Here is a 22,036-nt window from a genome sequence, read left to right as displayed (position 1 = left end):
AGCTTGGGGGTAGGGTGTAAGGGCTGGAGTTGTTTTGGTTATGTTTTCTCTCGTTTCAATGTAGAGAGTTAGGGTAGCCATATGTAATTTTGTTTCTTTTATTTTTAGCTTAGATTTTTGTACATATATTTAATCAGTTTCTGTGTAACTAATAAAAATGAATATGAAAGTATCCCTTTCTCTGTACTACAACAACATGGCACGTAGTTCCAAATGCAGCCACACAAGGGCACATAGACTCCACTGAGCTCCTGACCTGCTTACTGGAAATCTGGACATGTGTCGGGCTTGTCAAGCTCAAAAAAACATTGTCTTTAGTTTGTTTAGTAATCTGGTGGGGGTGATGTTTGGCAACAGAGCTAACAGGTAAATTTTTTCCCATTTTTAACTTTACACTTTTTTTATAGTTAATGTTTTCATTGTCAGTAATAGTCAAGTAATTTATAGCATTAAATCAGGTATGATTGAAAAAGAAAGCTCAATAGGTCAATAGCTCAAAAGCTCAAAAATCCAGAGGAAAGGTTTTAGGAAAGGCTCATTTTCTTCTGTTGCTTGTTACTGTGTGTCACATCTCAGGGCCCACCTGCCCCTACTCTCCAGCACTCAGGTCTGCCTCTTTTCTTTTAGCTCTCACTTCTGTTCCTCATTGTCTATTCTCCTTTTTTAGCCCCAATTTTGTTCAGTTCCTTGTGAAGTCTTTGGCATTTAGCCTGAGCTCAAACTGTTCTCATTTTGTTTTTTCCTTGTTTTGTTTAACCCTATTTTTCTTGCTGTGCTTGGTTTATGTTTAGCTATACTCTACCACAGCATACGAAAGCCACTGAAACTATATTCCTGTGCCCAGTTCTCCAAAAAGCTGTCAGATGGAAAGTTAGATGTGCTTGCAGTAATTTCTTTAAATGTCCAATATATGTTACCCCAAAATGCTTTACAGTAGAACAAAGGAGGAAAGTACAGGCCATGGAAAATAAAACACACTTAAATAAACCAAGAACACACTAAAATATGTCAAGATAAATAACACAAATGGTATAAGAGTTTAAAAGGGGAACAAATTTAAAGTAACTTGACCAAATAGACCACTGTCCTGTTCACACCTCAGGGGGGATGGCAGAGTGAAGATACCAACTAAGTTTGCCAAATAATTTTTCTAGGTGGCAAACTAGACAGCAAAATAAACAAGTTTTCAACAGCCCAATGACCTCATACACATCCACACCAACTCTCTTCCAGGATGCTTCTTTATTGTCAAAGTTATGTCCCCGTTTGGAAAGCAATGATCCTCACTGATGGTCCTGAACGCAGTATTACCGCTATTGGACAAGTCCCTACATACTAAAAGTTAGGTGGTAAAGAAAAGGGGGAGAAAAAAAGAAGAAAATTAAAAAAGGAAAAAAAAAAAACAGATGTGCCTATATAACACAACACTCACTTTAACTTTCATATCTCATACCAACCAGACCCTATCATGTTTACATGAAGCTATAAATGTTGTCAGTGATTTAAACTCCAGATAGAAAGTGCAAAACCAAGTGTGTCAAGTAAACATGTCAAGGCTGTATGAAGACAGAGACATACCATTCAAACCTGTCTCTTTGGTAGCTCATGTGTCTTCAAAGCCTGGAGTATGCCCCTGATACATAATGGTAGAAGATTGTTTTCCCTCTTCTCTCTGTGCAGATACAATGCACAGATGTGGTATTTTCATTCATTTGACTATTTTATCTTTTCCCCCAATGTCCACTTATTATATTTGTGTTATATTACATGGCTGTGTTCCTGAATTGGAACAATGATAACCTTCTGGGAAAATTAAAAGGAACTCTCTAGCAAGTAGCAATCCCAAGACATTTATGTATGACGTCTTTTGATGTTGCATGCCTGAAAGGGGTAATGAATGGATTGTGTGTTATATAAGGAAGAATGGTGATTGCAGATGCATCTCAGGCAGACATGGTTACTTTGAGGTTACAGCCAATGGCTTTATAGTGCTACTGGTGCTAACAGCACCAACAGTGCTGATGGCAGAATGCACACAGAGCTTATCAATGAGCTACTGTAGCACCACTTTGCCTCCATTGCGCTGCACACACTGTAGGATGCAGTCTTGTACTTAGCCACGCTCCTGGTGGTGAGCCAGTCATTGTAGGCAATGGTGCAGCCACTTTCATAAAGTGTCCTGTAAAGCAGCCACTGATTGGTCTGTCTAGCTTGTGACAGAAATTTGGCATCACACACTTGAAACTGTTAAAGTTCCATGCCACAAAGAGCACTGGACCCAGTGATAAGTCTACTGTTGGGTGAGCCTATTGTAGTTCGCATAAGTCTGTGTCCCTGTCCGCCTGAGGTGGAATACCCGGAATACATGGCACTGAGTACAGTTGAGGTAAATTCCTGAGGAAGATAGAAAGAGTAACATTTGAAGGTCAGGAGCTCCAGGTTGGGTGTGAAGGAGCGTATGGGAACAACTATCACACCATCTGTTGTACAGCATCAGACCCACTCCATCTTCCCTTGACTTCCCCAACTCCTTTGTTCTATTTGTGCAGAGATGGTCTCTCAGCTCGATGATGTGGTCTGGTATCGCTGGGTCCAGCGTCTCAGTGAAGCAGAGGAGATTACAGTCTTTATTGTCTCTCTGGAACTTCACCTTGGCCCTGAGATCATTAATCTTGTTCTCCAGAGACTAGGCATTGGCTAGCAAGATGCTAGGCAAGGGACTGCGGTGTGTCCGAGCCCTCAGGATGTTCCTGCTGCCAACTCATTTCCAATCGGGCTGGCACTTTGGGTCACTTACTTGGTTGTTCTGCAATATCTCACTCGGCTGGCATTAATCCAGTGTAAAACATTGTAAAGGGTGAGTAGATTGTAGACCAATAGAAATAAGAGTATTTTCTAGCTAGTAGGAGCCATGTTGGAAAAGGAAAGAAATGTGCAAAAAATAAACATAAAGAGACAAAGTTTGGTTGGAGCAGCCGTGACAGAAGCTGACCATGGCACCACCTTTACATCAAACATACATATTTATATATACACAGAAATAAAAACGTGTTAGATTTAGATTTTAATTCATTCTCTGAATGAATGATGACAGAAAAGGTCTTACAAAGTTGTAGAGAATCTAAATATTTAGATTATATGTCAGTATGACTGTGAATAATAATAATAATAATAATAATAATAATAACAATTGCTTTATTTATAGAGCACTTTGGCCCCTCAAAATGCTTTACAGACAGGCAATAAAACCTAACAGTAAAAATATACATTAAGTATTAAAATCACAAAGCATCACATATCACATAAAGATATCAAAAAGATATAGAATTTTAGTTAAATGCTACATTAAAGACACATTTTCAAGCGTTTATTAAAAGTGAGCTCTGAGCTCGACTGTCTAGTCAAAGCTGAACTGTGTTCCACAGTTTAGAAGCAGAATAACTGAAAGAGTCTCTGTTTTCTGTGTTTTACAGAATCTGCAGATCTAAGATCGTGAACAGGCAGACATTCTGGAGCTTTAAGGTCATTTAGAGCTTTAAAAACCAGCAGCAGAGCTTTAAACTCTCTCTACCAGATCCAGGCAGTCAGTGCAGTGTGTAACGGGGTGATATGAGCTCTCTGTGTTGGTGCTCTGAGGATCCGTGCTGCTGCATTCTGTACAAGCTTTAGAGGATGGATTGTTTTCTCCAGTAAGAACTAAAACAGAAAAGGCCAAACTTCTGTTTCTCAAATGATTAAAAAGCTACTTTAGGATATATAGAGTTCAAAATCTAAGATTGCACCCATATTTCCTACTTCAGGTTTAGTATATGAGCCTAGCTTGTCATAGAGTTATAGAATCAAAAATTTGTATTTCAGTTTTTTATAGCTGTTAGTATGCAGTGTAGCAGTAAATTTGACCTGAATTGACCTGAACTTTGAATGAAGGAATTGTCCTAGTGATAGCGCATGGAAAAATGTAGATGGAGACAAATGTTCTCTGAAATAAGAAATGAACTAATTGAATGCTGTGTCCACATCCATTAGTGGTGTGTGCTTCTGGAGCTATACGATTACTTCATGTCACACTACACAAGACGCTACAAATAAAATCTTAGCTGATATGTCGTGGAACATTTATATATCTGCTGATCAGATTACACTGTAAAGTTTTTTGCCCATAGATCTGCAATGCAAGAAAATGACAACATTCTGTTTATGCAAAAAAGCCCTTGGCATTACGGAAATGTGCAGTAAACAGTGACAAGGGAGAACTTGGACCGGTTTATGGCTGGTGAAGAAGGTAATATGGTTTGTTTCATCTGAATGTTAGGGTTTTGGTATGTTTATGTCTTTTGGTAAAAAATGGCAGCAGACACTCCTCACATGCACTTTCTTGTAAATTTTGCACTAAATATTTAGATTATTTTCAGAACAGCTGGGAATCATCATTTTGGGGAGCACTGACTTCCAGGGCTCAGTGGAGGACACACAGTATAGTCTTGTAACCAAATTTGTTGAGCCCACAGACTTTACGTTAAGGTCTTTGTACAACAAGGTTGCATATGTGTGTGCTTTCTGTTGAAGCTTGTGTGTGTGTGTGTGTGTGTGTGTGTGTGTGTGTGTGTGTGTTTTCTGTTGAAGCTGGTGTTGATGACTCTCAACTGGATTTGATCTACTGATTGGAGGCTTTTGCCAAATTCTATAAAGCAAAAAAAAAGACGTATCTACTAGTAAGAAACATGTAAAAGCAATATCACATTAAATGGTGTGAAACCAGATTTTATCTTACAGACAAAGCATTCTTTCACAAGTTTGCATTCTTCAGAATCAGAATCAAGCTTTATTGGCCAGGTATGCATACATATACAATGAATTTGGTTTTGCTTATAGGAGCTGACAGTGCCCACTATCTGACAAACATTTACATGTAGTAAATAAAATACAAAAAAAACATAATTTCTACCACTATTCACTCATACACACACACACACACAGTCGTACTGTGATGAAAAGCCACACAGTCACAGTACACTCTTAAGCCCTATGTAGAGGTTATTGTATCTCACACACACATACACACACTTCTTTCACAAGTTTGCATGTTCTTCAAAATCAGAATCAAGGGTTATTGGCCAGGTTTGCTTACATATACAATGAATTTGGTTTGGTTACAGGAGCTCACAGTGCACAGTATCAGACAAACATTTACATGTAGTAAATAAAATAAAAATAAAATAATATAAAACAAAAAGTAAAACATACATTCCTACCATCACTCACTCATACACATAGTCATTATTGTACTGTGATTGTGTGTTGACACCTATGTAGAGGTTATTGTATCGCACACACACATACACACTCTGTGTAGAGGTTATTGTATTTCACACACACATACACACTCTGTGTAGAGATTATTGTATGTCACACACATATACACACTCTCACACACACACTGTGTAAATGTTATTCTATCTCACACAGATACACTGAGGAGTAATAAATCCTAAAACCAGTGTAGAGCGGCTCAGTGAATGTGGTGTAGAGTGTGTGTAGGTGGGTCAGTGTGTGTGTGTCAGGTGAGATGGTGTAGAAGGACAGAGTGCCGGATCCCCAGTCCAGATACACTCCTACTCTGTTAGAGGGGGAGGGAGGGACAGGTATCTCGGTTTCCTGATTATTATGCCTGATAAAGTATCTGTTCCCAGAGCAGTTCAGACTCCAGGACTGATTATTGTATCCAAACTCACAGTCATCACTGTGTCCTTTCCTCCTGATTCCTCTGTGTGATAGTGATATAACAGCTGTTCTCCCGCTCCACTGAACCTCCCAGTAACAGCGTCCAGTCAGACTCTCCACACTCAGAACCTGATGACAGTGATCAAATCTGTCTGGATGATCTGGATAATGATGATCTTCTTTCATCCACTCCACCTTTCTGTTCCCCTCAGACAGAGAGAGACGCCTGTTCACTGTGTTTGGATCCAGAGTGAGATCAACAGCATCTGTACGTACACACACACACAGACAGACAGACACACACACACACACACACACACATAGATCAGAGGAGACACAAACAATGTTTAAGTGTGTGTGTGTGTGTGCGTATGTATGTATCTTACATTTCTTCAGTCCTCGTTTCATCCTGATTTTTCCTCCATGATCCACCCTCAAGAACAAACACACACACACACACACACACACACACATTTATACATTCATTCTAATCACAAATTCTATCACTCATAGAACAGATTTCTCTTCTGTTTGTGCTCTCACTACTTGTATCTAATGAAAAAGAAACATATTACACATAATATTATGTTATTATTGTTTGATTTGATGTTGCTAGATATTATTGGACAATGATCATACAGACTGCATACTGTGTTTACTCGTACAATCAATTAAACAATCTTTTATTATGATTATGATTATTAATCATCATCATCATCACAACGGAGATTTCTGCTTCTGGCTGACGCTGGTGCCTAAGACTCACACACAAAGGTTCATGGTAGTGTGCGCTCTCCGATAAAGGGAATTGTGTTGTTTAATCTTATTATCTGTTAGTGTGATGGTGTGTTCAATAAAGAGCTCTTGTTCTAGCAGAATCATAGCTACCACTGTATTTCTTCTTCTGCTGATGCTGCAATGCTAATAATTAGAACAACAACAGAAACATAATAATAATAATAATAATAATATTTATTTGATTATTATTATTATTATTATTATTATTACTATTATTATTATTATTATTGTTGTTATTCACTCACTGTAGTTTCTTCAGTGTGCAGTTTGGATTCTCCAGTAGATCAGAGAACAGCTTCACTCCAGACTCTCCTGTGTCATTATAGGTCAGATCCAGTTCTCTCAGGTGGGAGGGGTTTGATTTCAGAGCTGAAGCCATAAAATAACATCCTTTGTCGGTAACCATACAACCAGACAATCTACAGAAAGGAAAAATAAAGAAAAACGGATTATATTTACACTGAGCAAAAACAGCTGCAGTACAGAACAAACACAGCAGGCACCAAATAAACACAAACATCCTGATACCAAACAGGAAAAAGAAAAATACAGTAACTAATTCACATGGCCAAAAGCAGTTTAGACAGTTTGGGCTATTATTTTGAATACACCAACCCATCATCCAACTCTCTTTTCAAAAAAAGTTGGGACAGTATGTGAAATGCAAATGAAAAACAGAAAGCACTGACTGGTAAAACCTTGGTTTGACCTGCAATAAATTGAGAATGGTACAAAAAAAATAATATTTGATGTTTTAACTTCTGATCTCTGTTTTTAAACACTCATTCCAAAACGTTATAATGGGAGCATGTTTACCGCTATGTTACAGCACCCTTCCTTTTAACAACACTTGTTCAGAGACTAAAGACAAAAACTGATCCAGTTTTGAAAACAAAATTTTTTGTCATTCTGCATCTGCAAAATCATACAGGGCTTAATATGCAACATGCTTTACTGGAAGGCAGTTCTGGTCTGCTGTCAGGCCAGTCTAGCATCTGCACTTTCTAATTAAGCAGCCATGTACAGATTGTGGCTTGGTGTTGTCATGTTGAAATAAACATTGAGATCTCTGACAAAGACAATGTCTAAAATTGCAGCTCAAAACTGTTGAGCATTAATGATGCTTTCACAGATGTACAGGTTACCCTTTACCCCCCAACAACCCTATACAATGACTGAAGCTGGATTTAGTATTTTACACTGGTAACAGTCTGGATGGTCTTTTTCCTCTTTGTCCTGAAGAACACAATGTCCATTATTTCCATAAACAGTCTGCAAGGTTGACTTGTCAGACCACAACATGTTGTCAGCAGCAGGTTGTTGGTAAATTACTTTCACTGTGCATAGTACAGTCTTAACTTTAAGGAAACAGCAATGGATGATGTTTATTCACCAGGTTGTCAATGTATTCCTGAGCCCATGTGTGATGTCTATCATAGAAAAAATTTTGGCAACACTTTTTTAGTGATCTTTTGCAGATGATTAATAAACTCTTAACAGATTATCAGTAACATTGGCATCTGATAAGCAGATTTTCTAAATCTCCATGCAAATGGAACAGAATTTTACCCTACATCCTTATTTATTTCATTTATAAATCTGCTGTTAATCATCTACAGCCATGTGTTTAGGGGCCATCAGTGAAATAACTGGTAGTGGTGCATTATCAATTGCTGTTAGTGACATTTTAATGCTCAACAACTAGAAAGTGGATAATTGTCCAAAGTGATTTACTGTTGTTTTGTGTGGAAGTGATTCTTGACATTGTATTTCAAATAAAGGTTAGATTTATGTTAATATTTTGAATGAACGACCAAAAGTGTTAGCAGTAAAAATGTTTAAAAAATTATTTTTGGCCCAGTCTATTTAGTAATGTTTACCAAGGAAGGAAATATTTGAAAAGGGCACTCTATATGTGTATGTGTGTTAAAACAAAGTTTTCAATTATTAATGACAATAATGTTGCACATTGTAATGCCATGAACACATTTTTCTAATTTGACACTCTGAATTATCAGTAGCAGGTTGAAGCCCAGCTGCTCCCAACTGTAGCCTTCTTGTTCAAATACAAGTTGCCAATTTCCAAATGGAAAGATGGAAAGTTTCACTGATGGCTCTCTTAATGAAAGTTATTTCCAGCTACTGCTGTGGTTAATTTGTTCATCACCAAAATACATGGAGTCTGAAGCATCACTTCCAAGCAAAATGCACCATTGATGTGTCAATATTAATAATTTGAAAAAATGTGATTAATTGCAATGAATTACACAAGATAGCATTATTAGTTAATTATTTTATTGCTACCTCAGCATTTCCAGTATACACTGTGAACTCTTCAGTCCAGCAGAGAGCAGCTCCACTCCTGAATCCTGGAGGTCATTGTTACTGAGGTCCAGCTCTTTCAGAGAGGAGTTTGTTGATTGTAGAATAGAGCTGAGAATTTCACAAGTTTTGCCCCCAAGTTTACAGAAAGCTAGTCTGTAAAGTAAAATAAAGATACAATAAACTTTATTTTTTCCATTTTTAAATAAAGGTCTAATTAAAAATGATGCGAAATCAAGTGTGAATAAATGGCAAATTCCTCTTTACTGGATAGATCAATATGAGTTTTATGCAAAATAATACTTCCTTAGATAAAATGTTAAAAAAAAATCCATTGATTGAAAATGGCTGTGTCAAAGCATGTCATGTTTTCCTTTATACTTTCACACAGTCCAATCATTGATTTCCCACTGAGGTCAATATACAGATTCATTATATATGAGACCATCTGTCACCTCTTTAAAAAAATTCCAGTTGTAGCTTTTCTGTGTTCTCAATGGTCTACCTCTGAACTGTTTCATTCATGTTGGTTTGAGGTTTTTGGCAAGTAGCTTAAAACCGTTCATGATACTTAGCATATTATCTGTGAATATAATCATTACATCGTATTTTCATATTGAAATGTTCACAGAATACCTTGTAGCAAAGCTAGAAATGTAGAATTATAAAAAATAGAAAAATTATCTATTAATAATGACCTAATCTGGTATCGTGGTTAATGTTCTAACTGCCATTTTTTTTTAAATAGTACATTTGCAGTGTTGACAGGTATACAGGTACAATATGAATGAACTGAAAATTCACCCAATTGTGTTTAGATTGCAGTGTGAACTCTTCAGTACAGCAGAGAGCAACTTCATTTCTGCATCCTGCAGGTTATTGTTGTTGAGGTCCAGAACTTTCAGGGGGCAGTTTGCTGATTGTAAAGCAGAAAAGAGATTTTCCCAGGTCTTCCTGGTGAGATTGCAACCAGCGAGTCTGCAAAAAACATTGTATGTGAAGTGTAAATAACATATTTATTAACTTAATCTCTGAGAGTTTTGTGTTATAATATTTCTTTCTTGCATAAAAACAAAGAAAATGCTACTGATTGGCAAACATGGCTGTAACAATGTCTGCCCAGTTTTCTATACACATTTTCATACTAGCAATACTTGATGCTGCACTGACATTCTGATATTATTTCATTATACATTCGTGATGTACCACATAATGTGATTAGTTTAAATTGTTGAGAGTGTGCAGATGTAAACAAACAATTGACTAAATGAAACATCTGTTTTTAATACATTCAGAAACTAAAGGAAAAACTTAAAGAAACATTTAATCATATATGAATGAATAAATAAATAATAAATAAATAAAATTACTTTAAATTTGATATCCAAGGTGTTTTCATAAGTGCAGAAAACACTGACTTCTATCAAATTAGCTTCATATTAAATTGAGCTATAAAATGCAAAGAATGTATAAAATTAAATAAAGCTTAAATAAATAAGATACATAAAATTAAAAAAAAACTTTCATGAGCATTACTCTCCAGTACTTTCAAAAAAGATTTTAAAATGCACATGATAAGCTAAGCTAGCTAACTGCATGGTCAATAATGTCTCTATGGATAGACCTAAAATAATAATGAAACAATTTCATATACATGAACATTGTTATAATCATTCACCATCTTTCACTCCCTGTGAAAGTATGCTAAAGACAGCTGTAAGATTGGCGGACAAAACCCTGAAACTGGGGAGTATTGCAATTGGTGTCTGCGGTTGTACCATACTCCAGCTGACAATGCCCAGTATTGCCAGCCCCGCTGTTGAGTACCATTAGGCTCTGGCAGTACCAACTTTGAACAGGTAACAAAACCATAAGGCAGAAATTCTTGGTACTGAATCAAGGTAAAAAAACAAAATTCCATCTTTCTGGTACCAAAGATTCTCATACTTCATGCAGTGGAAAAACACCCTCTGCCTCCTGCATGAGGAAATGGTATAAGAAAGTCATGATTTAAAAATCATTCTGCACAACATTACCAAATTCCATTAATGTCTCTGACATGTTTGTAAAATTAACTCAGATGCATGTAGGTTCTACTCACAAAAAAGTAAAGATTTGATAAAACAAGTGAAATATTTGTGACTACCAATTAACTTCTCCAATACTTGGTTCTTCTATTTAGCTTAAGAAATGCAACATCCATTTTTCACCATTTAATTAACTCAGCATTGGCTGGTCTGAGGCATTGCAATGTGGATCTAGAAAATGTTGTGTATTCATCCTTATTTAGCAGCCATCTTGAAGATATTAGAACTGAGGCATTACTGACTTCAAATCTGGCAAAAAGTGAATTTTGAAAAAGCCACTGCAACCACATTTTTTCTGAAACACCTCACACACAAACATCTACACATTTCTTAGGGTAGGGGTGTGACCTATAGCACTGAAAGATTGCAGTCCACAAGTGCTGCACTGCTACCTTTACTGTTACTACTTGTGTGTTCCTGTCCATGGGCCCAGTGCATGTATAAGTCAAGTTGGTTGCAATTTTCTGGTTGTAACTATAGAACCTTTTTATTGACGGGTTGTAAGCTGAATTTTCACAGTGGGCATAACTGGAAGTAGGCATTAAGTCAAATTTTAGACCCTTTCCAGGCTGTTACCGCAACATTACCCGATTAGCTAACTATGCTATAAAACATGTTTGGTAGCTATCTTGTGTGATAATGTCCTGAACTTACTACAAGTGGAAGTAGATATAGTAATGTAGCAAATGTTAAAAACAGAATCAGACTGCTTCCAGTGCTAATGTCTGCATCAGAATCAGACATTCTTCCAGTGCTAATGTCTGCATTAGAATCAGACATTCTTCCAGTGCTAATGTCTGCATCTCTTGTAGGGAGAAATATGAAAAGTTGTGTTGTGGTACAGGGGTGAGTCAAACAGTGGCAGTCACAAAATTTTATCTTTTCATGGTTGCTGCCCAAAAAGTTAAGAAATTATATTCTACTGTGCGCTGTACTCCAGAACCAGCCCATGTTTGCATTGTTCTTTGTAAATTTGATTTAAGACAATGGGATCTTTAAAACACAAAATATACAAGGAAATCAAACACAGAAAAGTAATTATTAAATTACAGAAATTTTACATACTGGGGAGTACTATGATATTATGTAAGACAAGTCCTTATGGGTAACCAAGATAACTAAGGAGTAAACCAATAATACTTGCTATGAATTTTTCTGCAAATGTCTGTTAAATATTATATTCATATTGAGATATTTACAGATTACCTTGTTAATGATTACTTAAACTGTTATCACCTTTCATGGTATTATTGTGATAAATAGCAGTATCTTTACTGTGTTGGTTGTTGTGGAGGTACAATATGATTTAATTTACAGAAAGTTCACCTGAGTGTCTCCAGTTTGCAGTGCAAACTCTTCAGTCCATCAGAGAGCAGCTCCACTCCTAAATCCTGCAGGTTATTGTTACTGAGGTCCAGCTCTTTCAGAGGGCAATTTGCTGATTGCAGAGCAGAACAGAGTGTTTCAAAGGACTCCATGGTGAGATTAAAGGCAGAGAGTCTGCAAAAAAACAAACAAACAAACAAAAAACAAAAACACAGTATATAGTATACTTAAAAGAGGAGACTGGCAATCCAGTGTGAAAGTAAATTTGTTTGATTATACATGTTAGCAACATGGCAAGTTAATAATGAACTACATTCTTCACTTTTCCACACTGGGTTTAATACTACACATCTCTAGCTAACTAAACATTTCATGTCCATGTGCAAAACCTCTAGTGCATATCGCCTACCACTTTGGAGGGATTTTATCAACATTAAAATCCATGCTGCAAACCTTATGTTTATAAACTTGAAAAAAATGATGAGGTAGTGCCAATAATACTGTTTGCTCTAAGAAATTGTTCGTTGTCGTAATTTATTTTTCACCTGCATGAGAGATGACTAGATATGTCAAAATAATAAAAGGGATAGCTAAATAATAATAATGTTATCATTAGCTACATAACTAGCTACCACACCATAGCAAATTTTCTACAAAGCAATAATTCTAAAAATATTGACTAACTCATCAACATATAATCCTAGTTTACATTCTGGTGCACTTATTTTTCATGTATTTGTGATTGGTGAATTTATCATTGCTTATAAGCATAAAGAATTAGCCAAAGGGTTTGTGAACTTTAGCATGAAGTGTAAGAAAACACAGAGGAGAACATCAAAGTTACGACAGACATAGCTAAAGCACTAATAAACAATTTACTCTGGGCTGCCTTCTAAATGTATTATTGCAAATGAAGTTCTTTCATTTTCATTGTTAAGTAGCATGTCTTATAGAATATTTCCTGTTTATGTGCATTTGTCTCAGTCTGAGTGATATAAAACAAATCACATTCTGTTTATAGCATATGATCCAATAATATGGAGCCCCTAAGTTAAGCATACATAGATGCATGTGAATGCAGATGTAAACACCATGCTCATGGCTCACAAAATTTGTTTGGATAATCATTAGTAGTTTCTTAAAATTCAAATTTCAAAGTGGTCTTACAATAAACTTGGCGATTAAGGGCATGCTAATAATATGCTAATGCTAGCTAATTGTGACATTAGCTAATAGTAAAATGTTACATGGATAAATAGAATATTAGCCCAAAAGGACATTGCAGAACATTTACAGGAGCTGAAACACAACTGTTCAAATTACATATTATGATGAGCTTTAAAATGCACTGAATTTACAAAGCACTAACAGGCATGAACAACATTTGGATTTTACAGTGTTACAGTGTTTAAAGTGTTATTCAGTTTTTTGGTGGTTTATTGATTTTCCTACGCTCTGCATATTACTTTTAACAATTGTGTTTTGAGCATTACAATGTAGTACAGTAGTAATAGAACTTAAAATTGACATGATTAGCATTGACTAAGACAGCTAACTATATGATAGTAATGACATTACTACTTATCATGTATAAATATTGGTATAATCATTCATCATTATTGATTCTATGTGGTCTTGTGCATCTCAGAGCAAACCTTGAGAGTGGGGGGCTTAAGAGTATTGCCTGCAGCTGTTCCATTCTCAACCAGTCAGCACTGAAAAGTTGCACCAACTGGGAGTTTTATCAGGCCCTGTTGGTACCAATCTTTAACAAGTACCAAAAACCAAAGTCAAACCTTGGTTTATCCAAAAGTTCTTGTAATTTGTGCAGTGGATTAACAGTCATCGTTTCAAGTGTATTGGCTACACTGTAAATGAGGGTAACTCTCCATGTACTCCAAGTTTAAATAAAAGTTGAGTGTTTTCAGGGTTGGAGCCTCCTGTTCAAATGCTGTGCGGAGAAGCCTGGGCATCAACCTATCAGCTCCCTCACTCATTCGCTTGTCCGTGCTTGTAATTGTATTGTGGATGACTTGTTTGTCTTGCTAATTCGACCATCTGTCTAGTCTATTTTGCTCTCATCTCTGTTGCAAGCTTAATAGTGTTGTTAGCTAGATCTGATAACTGTTCACTATTAGTCTATTTGTGTTGATGCCTCTCTCTCTTCCCCCTCTGCCTCTTTCTCTCTCTTTTCCTATGCTTATCTCCTCGGATTGAGAACAGGTAAGATTGTACAAGCTTGTCTAGATAAATTAGATTAGAGGGAGTGTGCCATACTCTTTGTTTTAGGTAGTTTATCCTAGTGTAGTTAGTTAGTTTTGCTTTCTCTGTATGGTAGTCAGGCTAGACATTAAAGACACAGTCCAGGCCAGTTCTATTTTGTTCATTTCTTTTCTTTGGTACAATCCATGTTTTCTCTCCTTGGTAAGATTAACCCAGCTTGTCTTTAGTGTTGCTTTTTAAAGTCTTTGACAATGTTCGCAAGATTTTTTATTGAATGCAGTATCCAGAATAAATTCTGTTTGGCATACTCTCCATCTTCTGCCAATCATTTCACACTCTGCAATACTCTTGTCAATCCTCCATTCATAAATCAATGTATCAATTTATCAGTTTCATTTGTAATTGTTTTTGCTCACTGACCAGCATTTTTATTTCTCTACTCTGCAGGTTTGATTACACATATGTAATTACCGATAATTTTATCCAATACATGGTTCTTCTATTTGGGTTCAAAAATGTGTTGATCACTTTTCAGCGTTCAGTGAATACAGGCCGATGTGAATCATTATAATGTGTACATAGATAACAAAGAGTGGGTTTACACATATAAACTGTTACCTGGGTTTTCTTTCAGATTTCTGTCTGAACATATGTGAACACAGTCCATGGTACTGGAAAAAGGATGGCAGCAAAACACTTTTGGAGTAACACTGAAACCAACTATATGCTAGACGAAATGAAGGATTTAAATATTCTTTATCTTCTAGATAATGCATGTTCATAGTTTCAAGTGGCTCTATGTTTTGTTAAAAAAAAAGCTGTGGCATGAAGTTTGAGTTTTACATTACGTTTACGTCACCTCTTCTTCTGTGAGTTTATTGGCTGGCTGTAAAGTAGAAATCTGATTACTGTCTGACTTATGTAGACCCAGACTTTTCCCATTTTCCTCATATCTGATTACTGAAGTGCATGTAAACGCATTGACCGGATTGCTGACAAAATCTGATTTTCTGCAGTCATTAAGTGCATGTAAACACACTCATTGTTTTGTGTTCATCCTCATTGAGCAAGCATTATGAGGATGAACTAAAGTGTCATTCCCTTAAAATCTGGCAAAATGGCAATTTGGAAAAGCCTCTGCAACCACATTTCTCTTAAAACACACTACACATAACTTTCTTTGCATTTCTTAGGTCAGGTGTGTGGCCTTACAGCACTAGTAGGTTGAGTTCCATTTCTGTGGAAAAGAACTGTGCCACTGCGACATTTACTGTGGTGGTGGAAGTGTTTTCTTGTACAGTCTAGTCTACACTGACTAACACTCACAAAAACTAGTAATGACGACTTAAATGAACAAAGAAATAGCTGTCTATCTTTACTTTAAGAAATCTACAAGCATTTGATAGATATTCATGCTGAAGCTTTTTAAAGAAAATACATGTATTATACAAGCTAACTTGAAAACAGGGCCTAGGTAAATGTAAAACGTAACTAAGATCAAAATTTTAGTGAGGTCCATTTTGTAGAACTGTGACCTACATCTCATAGTGAATAAAATATCTGCAAAATATGAAAATTACAGCAACTGTAACCTTCTCCTTTTTTCTAACAAAATCATTGCTCCTTTTTACCCCTCCATAACTGTTAAGCACCTTTCCCTTTCATTTGTTCCTTCCCCATCACTCCATTCTCTCTCCTACCCTGTTTGTTTAATTAAGAATTTCACTATTTATTTATTTATATGTTCATTTTCAACTGAAAATGCATATGTAAGCCTATACTAAATTAAATGATAGTTTTAAATTAATATTACTTTCTCTCTCTCACACACTTTCTCTCTCTCTCATTATAAAAATATGTCTGTACCAAATGCAGCTAACAGTAAAGGCAGCTACTCATATAGGTAATGAGACACAATACAGAAAGGAGAAAGTGGGAGTTGAGGAGGCCATGCCATACTTTCCATCGGGCCCACTCTCATTTGGACAAGGGTGGTAGCGCTGTAAGAGTCATGTTCTTTGATTTTTCCAGTGCCTTTAATGCCATTCGGCCCCTCCAACTGAGAGATAAGCTGGCAAGGATGCAAGTTGGTCCATACCTGGTCTCCTGGATTACTGGCTACCTCACTGGCAGACCTTACATACTCAGCTGTCACTGTGTCTTAAGATGTCTTAAGATGTTTTGACAGTATTTATAAGATGTCTTGAGACATTTTTTATGCCAAGACGTCTCAAGAACGTCTTAAGACGTATGAGTGAAGACACTGTCTTTGTCTTGAGACATGAAAGTTAACGTCTTAAGACAAAGAAGTAATTATTTTGTGTGTCTTGAAGACGAGGCATGACTTAAGACATCACTTTGTCTTAAGACATAGAGATGTTGTGTCTTAAGACAGTTCAGTTGAGACCAAAGACTGGTCCATTACAAAAGGTCCTGTGGTATGAGTGTGGTATTCCTGTGGTACTGCCAAACTGAAAATTACTACTGAGGATTACCACAGCACAGCCTAATGTAGAATATAATGAAAATATAACTATATAAGAGAGAACAGAAGTATGTCCTCAAGAAGCAGCCTGCTGTAATCTTATGGTTTTTGTGTGATATTACTAAAAGAACATTCACTAAGGTTTTACTTGCTGTACTTTTGTGATTCTTTTTTTTATGTTTTGTTTTTTGATTATTGCAGAAATGTGTTTACAGTGGCAAAATAGCAAAAGAAAAAATCAATTCTTAAACCATTTACCTTACCTTAAAATGTTTAAACTCATTTCCTTATATCATTGAAGTTCATGGTAGAATAACTTTTAATTTGTAACATTTACCAAAGGAGATAATCACAGTCAGTCACAGCCTTTTGCTCATTTGCAGAAAACATGCTATGATTAAAACAACATTGATCTATTTTCAAATGTACAACTGTAACCAGAGACAACAAGCTAGGAACCAAGATAAAACAACTTTGAGCTAATAGGAAGTAAATGTACTTAACAGCTAACCTGGGTACTTTAGAGATCTCACACCACCAAAACTTAATGCAGAAAAAGCCCTTGGTTCACTCTCTTCATCATCTACACTTCTGTTTATTTTCTTAAGCAGATCAGGGCTGCCCAAAGTTAGACTTTTAATTTGTTGAACTTTCAAAATTATTATCTCCAGTATTTGGAAAACACGAACAATAATAAACAAATGTATTTGAGTAGTTATATATAGATCTATATTGTTTCACCACGTAAAATTACGTAATAAACAGATTTTAGTTTAAATGTCCAACTTCATACTTTGACTTTAATACATTGACATGGCCTCCAGTGATGCTGTATGATAATGCTGCACAGCTGTCTTATGTATTTCAAGGGTTTGCAGTTTTCTGCTCTGTGTCTGGATTAAAAAACAAACAAACAAAAACAGAGCAGCTCAGTTCATTCAGTACAGAGAGGCGCGAACCGGAAAAAAGCTCTATGGGAGGACAAACAAAAGACTGGCGGGAGTTTAGACCAATAAGAGCGCGAGACTCCGCCGCTTGGACGTTCGGTTTAGAAGCGCGAGCGCTCTCCGCCGTTCCTCCGTTTAAAGCCGAGCGCGACCGTTACAGCCGTTACAGTGAGGGGTCTCTCAGGGCGCTACCGCGGGCAGTTTATCGAGTTTAGCGAGCGTTAAACCTGATAAGACTCTCTTACACTGCTTACTGAGACAGCGCCGCCTGCCGGGGGACGCTTTCAGCTCCACAAGCGAGGAGTTTCAGCTGCGTAGCTGACTGACGATAAACTACTGACTGGACCGACTGGAGCGGAGACTGGAGTCCCGACTGGAGTCCCGACTGCAGCGGTCAGACTCTGCTTTTAAAAGGTGAGTAGTGACCGAATGAGATGAGCAATGAAGACACCAGCGGTAGGTTAGCGTATGTAGCTAGCTAGCTAGCGGCTAAGCGGCGTGTCTGTTTACGCCTCGCGGCTGCGTCAGATCTCGCTTAGCACGCGCTCCAAATGAAAGACTGCCTCAGAAATAAACCTAAGACCGATCACAGCGCAGCAGGGTCAGCGCACTGAACACAGCGCAGCAGGGTCAGCGCACTGAACACAGTCCAGCAGGGTCAGCGCACTGATCAACAGCGCAGCAGGGTCAGCGCACTGATCAACAGCGCAGCAGGGTCAGCGCACTGATCACAGCGCAGCAGGGTCAGCACACTGAACAATACAACAATGAAACTGAACACAGTCCGTCAGTCTGTGTAGCTCAGAGAGGGTAGTAATGATTTTAATTTGCTCAGTTACATTTACTCCAGTAACGTCTTGGTGGATCTGTACTTTCTAGAGTATTTTTAAAATGTATTATCTGTGCTTTAGATTAATAATCTATGTTTTACTCGGCTACATTTATTAGTAATATATAATGACCAGTTTGTTTTGTGTGTTTCATTGTTATGCCTTACTGTTGTTGTTTTGCTGCATTTACCTCATGCGTCTGTTTTGTTTTAGATGTTTCTCATCAGAAACCATCTGAAGCTGAGCAACTGGTGAGACTCAAGTTTTAATTTTTTAAATGAAACTATAAGAATGTCAGACAGATGTTTAGATTTGGTGGGTATTTCAAACAAATATAATTCATGAAGTATTTATGGTAATACAGAAGAGCAGAATGTTTAGGAAAAGCTGGGTTAGAGTACTCAAATATCTGTGCTTTGTTCATTCAATTTATTGATATGTTATTTGTCATAACAGCTGTGTTCAAAATATCGATATGGCAATATCTCCAACACTGTGTCAATATTTATGAATTTACTTCTTCACAGTGCTTTAATGTGTAATACTGCAAGTCTCAGAGCCCTACAATTTATAGCATAAAGCATGTGGTAAACATGCTGTAATAGAGTTCAGCTCTTATTAATAATCATTTCATGTAATAGTTCTCTGTGAGAGAGATGAGAGATGAGAGGCATTGAACTCTTCAAACGTCTGGTTCTTGCCATTATGAACAACTCTGACTCTGTAAGTTTTTCCACAGTGGAACATTTTGTATCAAACTATTTTTTTTGCATCTTAGTGATGAAATTGTGCTTAAAAATCGTGTAATTCTCCTTTAACACAGCTTTTAACAGATACAGATATCAGTACTAAGCTCACACTTGCCTCAACTGCAAATGATCATTTCTGTTGCATGTTGACTTTGGCATATTAGAGGATGAAAACAATAGAATTGTGAATTATCTAATCAACTTTGTTGTTTTCAATCCTTCCAAAGGAACATCCTCTCTTTGGGCCTCATCCAGTATGGTGGCAGTCCATATCATTCTCAACACTCAACTGTGCTCTTACACAAGTGGCCTCAACCTGATGCTTCTTTAATTACACTGAACATCATTGTCTGAACATCAGCTATGCGTGTGAGCTGGGTGCCATGCTGGAGTTCATGCATAGGTATTATTTAAAGCCTTGTCATATTTCTTTGTGTACTAAATGCCTGAGTTGATTTTAGATGAGTAAAATTATGTATACTGTACATTATATTCTACTTATAAAGGGAATATATAATGCTTTCCCTTTTATTTACTGTGTTATGTAGCTTTTTGTGTATGTAAGATACAAAGCTGAAAGTATATGCCAGAGGGAGAAACTCTCTCCCACAGAAACCACTTTTCTCAGCTGCCTGAGGCCTGGAGTTCCCCAGCCCTTTTCCTTTGTTACAAGATGATGTAATCCCATAACACAATCCTTATTGCCCACCTACAGCGAGCTTGGCACGCCTTCACACAACGCAACGCATCTACCGGAGCCCGTGTATTGGCGGAACCGCTCTGGTGCTTGATCAGTCAGAGCCAAGAGAGTGAGCTAACTAATCTGAGCGTACTGGGCTCATCAGGAAGGAGGGGCTTAAAGACACGGGAGCTCTAACAGAGCGTTTCAGACAGAGGGTGAGTAAACAATTACAGTATGACAAAAATAATGTGTTTCTGGAACACTGAAGCATGTAAATGTATTATAGTAGACCCCAAAAATAAAATTATGAACATTGGAAATTAGCATAACAGGTCCCCTTTAAATTCAGCCTGCTTGTGTATGCAGATCCAAAAGTAATTTCAAATTTATTGTCTTAAAATTGATTTTTTAACAGATGCATTTTCCTCATATCTCTGACAAAGAAGACCAACACTGAGAAAAAACAGAGGAAGAAGCGATGGGCTGTGAATCTGACAGCTCTCTCACTCATCACGGATTTAACTCTGAAAGGAGAGATCGGTAACATTAGCAGTGTGATATCGGTAATGTTAGTGTTCAGGCATTACGGCATGGACATATGGACATCGAGTTATCTGTGTCCTGTTTCCTGTGTCCACGTATGTCCACAGCTTGACTCTATTCCAGCTACCAGCACATCTGAGTCTGGTATTAATTGTTTGACAGCTGAACATTATCTGGCTCAGGTATGTTATGAGTACTGCTAGGGTTCAGACCTCTGTATTACTCTGTTGGTCAGTTTTTCTTTTTAGTCCATATTAATTTGTCTTAAAATTGTTTCCTATCATTTATAATTGTTCATAGTACTATATTGTTAATAACCTCAGCATAACTTATATACAGAATAACAGCAGACCTTAAAATCAGATTCATTTGTTTGTGGAACTGTGTATTTATTGCAGTATATTTCAAATTTCTACACAAAGTCAGTTAACATGTTTTTCTCCGTCTGTAGAACATATCAAGTGTGATGACGCTATTGTACTGTGCATATACACAGTTGTAAAAACAATAAACAATAACTGTAATTACATTTTTTGAAAGCTATGTGGGTGCTTTTTCATGGGCTATGCTTTGGATTGCAGAGTAAATTATTTGAATGTAGAAGTATTCTGAATTTTTAATAGATTAACAAGGAAATACAAAACTGTAAGATAGTGATTTTCCATACCCCTTTAAATTACTTTACTGTAATTTATGCATACTTATTATTGTGCTTGTTCTCCTTATTATTATTATTTTAAAAGTTGATAAAATGATACCTTCATTAAAAAATGAAGCAACTGTAAAATAGTCTGTAAAAAATGTATTTAACACATTTTACCACATTTTTAAAACATTAAGGGTTAATTACTATAATTTAAAAGCACTGAATTAAATTTTTAAATTTTGCTGCAACACCGTATTACAAAATAGTTGCATAAGAGTCTTCCCTCATACTACCACCATGTTGAAGGCATGGTATGAACTCACAAATAAACTTTCATCATATCACTGATTCCATAAACTTTTCTAATGCAACAGAAACATTTAAAGAAGAATTCCACATTTTTCTAAACTTGGCATAATTCTGTCATTGCGATGTAAACAAAGTCATTTAGTGGTTTCATATAAAATGGCTTATTGTAGAGAAAGCTACAGACTGGGAACCATGTGCCTATTATTCTTATTATTACTTTTGTTGTTAAATTTGTTCTGAAATGTATAAATGTAGTATGTATTAATGTATGTAATGTTTGTATGTTTATAAAATGATATGCAATATATAAATATGAATATGCAATATTATAAAATGATACCATTTTGCATCCTACATAGAACAAAAAA

General features: G+C 36.6%; 1 protein-coding gene across 1 annotated transcript in view; it reads right to left on the bottom strand.

The window, feature by feature from the left end:
* Positions 1–4,841: 4,841 nt before the first annotated feature.
* The window catches only part of LOC118800545 (NACHT, LRR and PYD domains-containing protein 3-like), a 36,502-nt gene continuing 19,307 nt past the window's right edge, over positions 4,842–22,036 (bottom strand). The window contains exons 4-9 of the mRNA XM_036560805.1: positions 12,255–12,428; positions 9,646–9,819; positions 8,824–8,997; positions 6,765–6,938; positions 6,108–6,154; positions 4,842–5,987 (exon numbers count right to left, since the gene is read on the bottom strand). Coding sequence (XP_036416698.1) covers positions 5,449–5,987; positions 6,108–6,154; positions 6,765–6,938; positions 8,824–8,997; positions 9,646–9,819; positions 12,255–12,428 — 1,282 coding nt within the window. The 3' untranslated portion in view covers positions 4,842–5,448. The remainder of the gene's footprint in view (positions 5,988–6,107; positions 6,155–6,764; positions 6,939–8,823; positions 8,998–9,645; positions 9,820–12,254; positions 12,429–22,036) is intronic.

Source organism: Colossoma macropomum, unplaced genomic scaffold, assembly GCF_904425465.1.
Source record: "Colossoma macropomum unplaced genomic scaffold, Colossoma_macropomum, whole genome shotgun sequence".
Lineage (NCBI taxonomy): Eukaryota > Metazoa > Chordata > Actinopteri > Characiformes > Serrasalmidae > Colossoma > Colossoma macropomum.
This window is presented reverse-complemented; position numbering and strand designations above follow the sequence as displayed.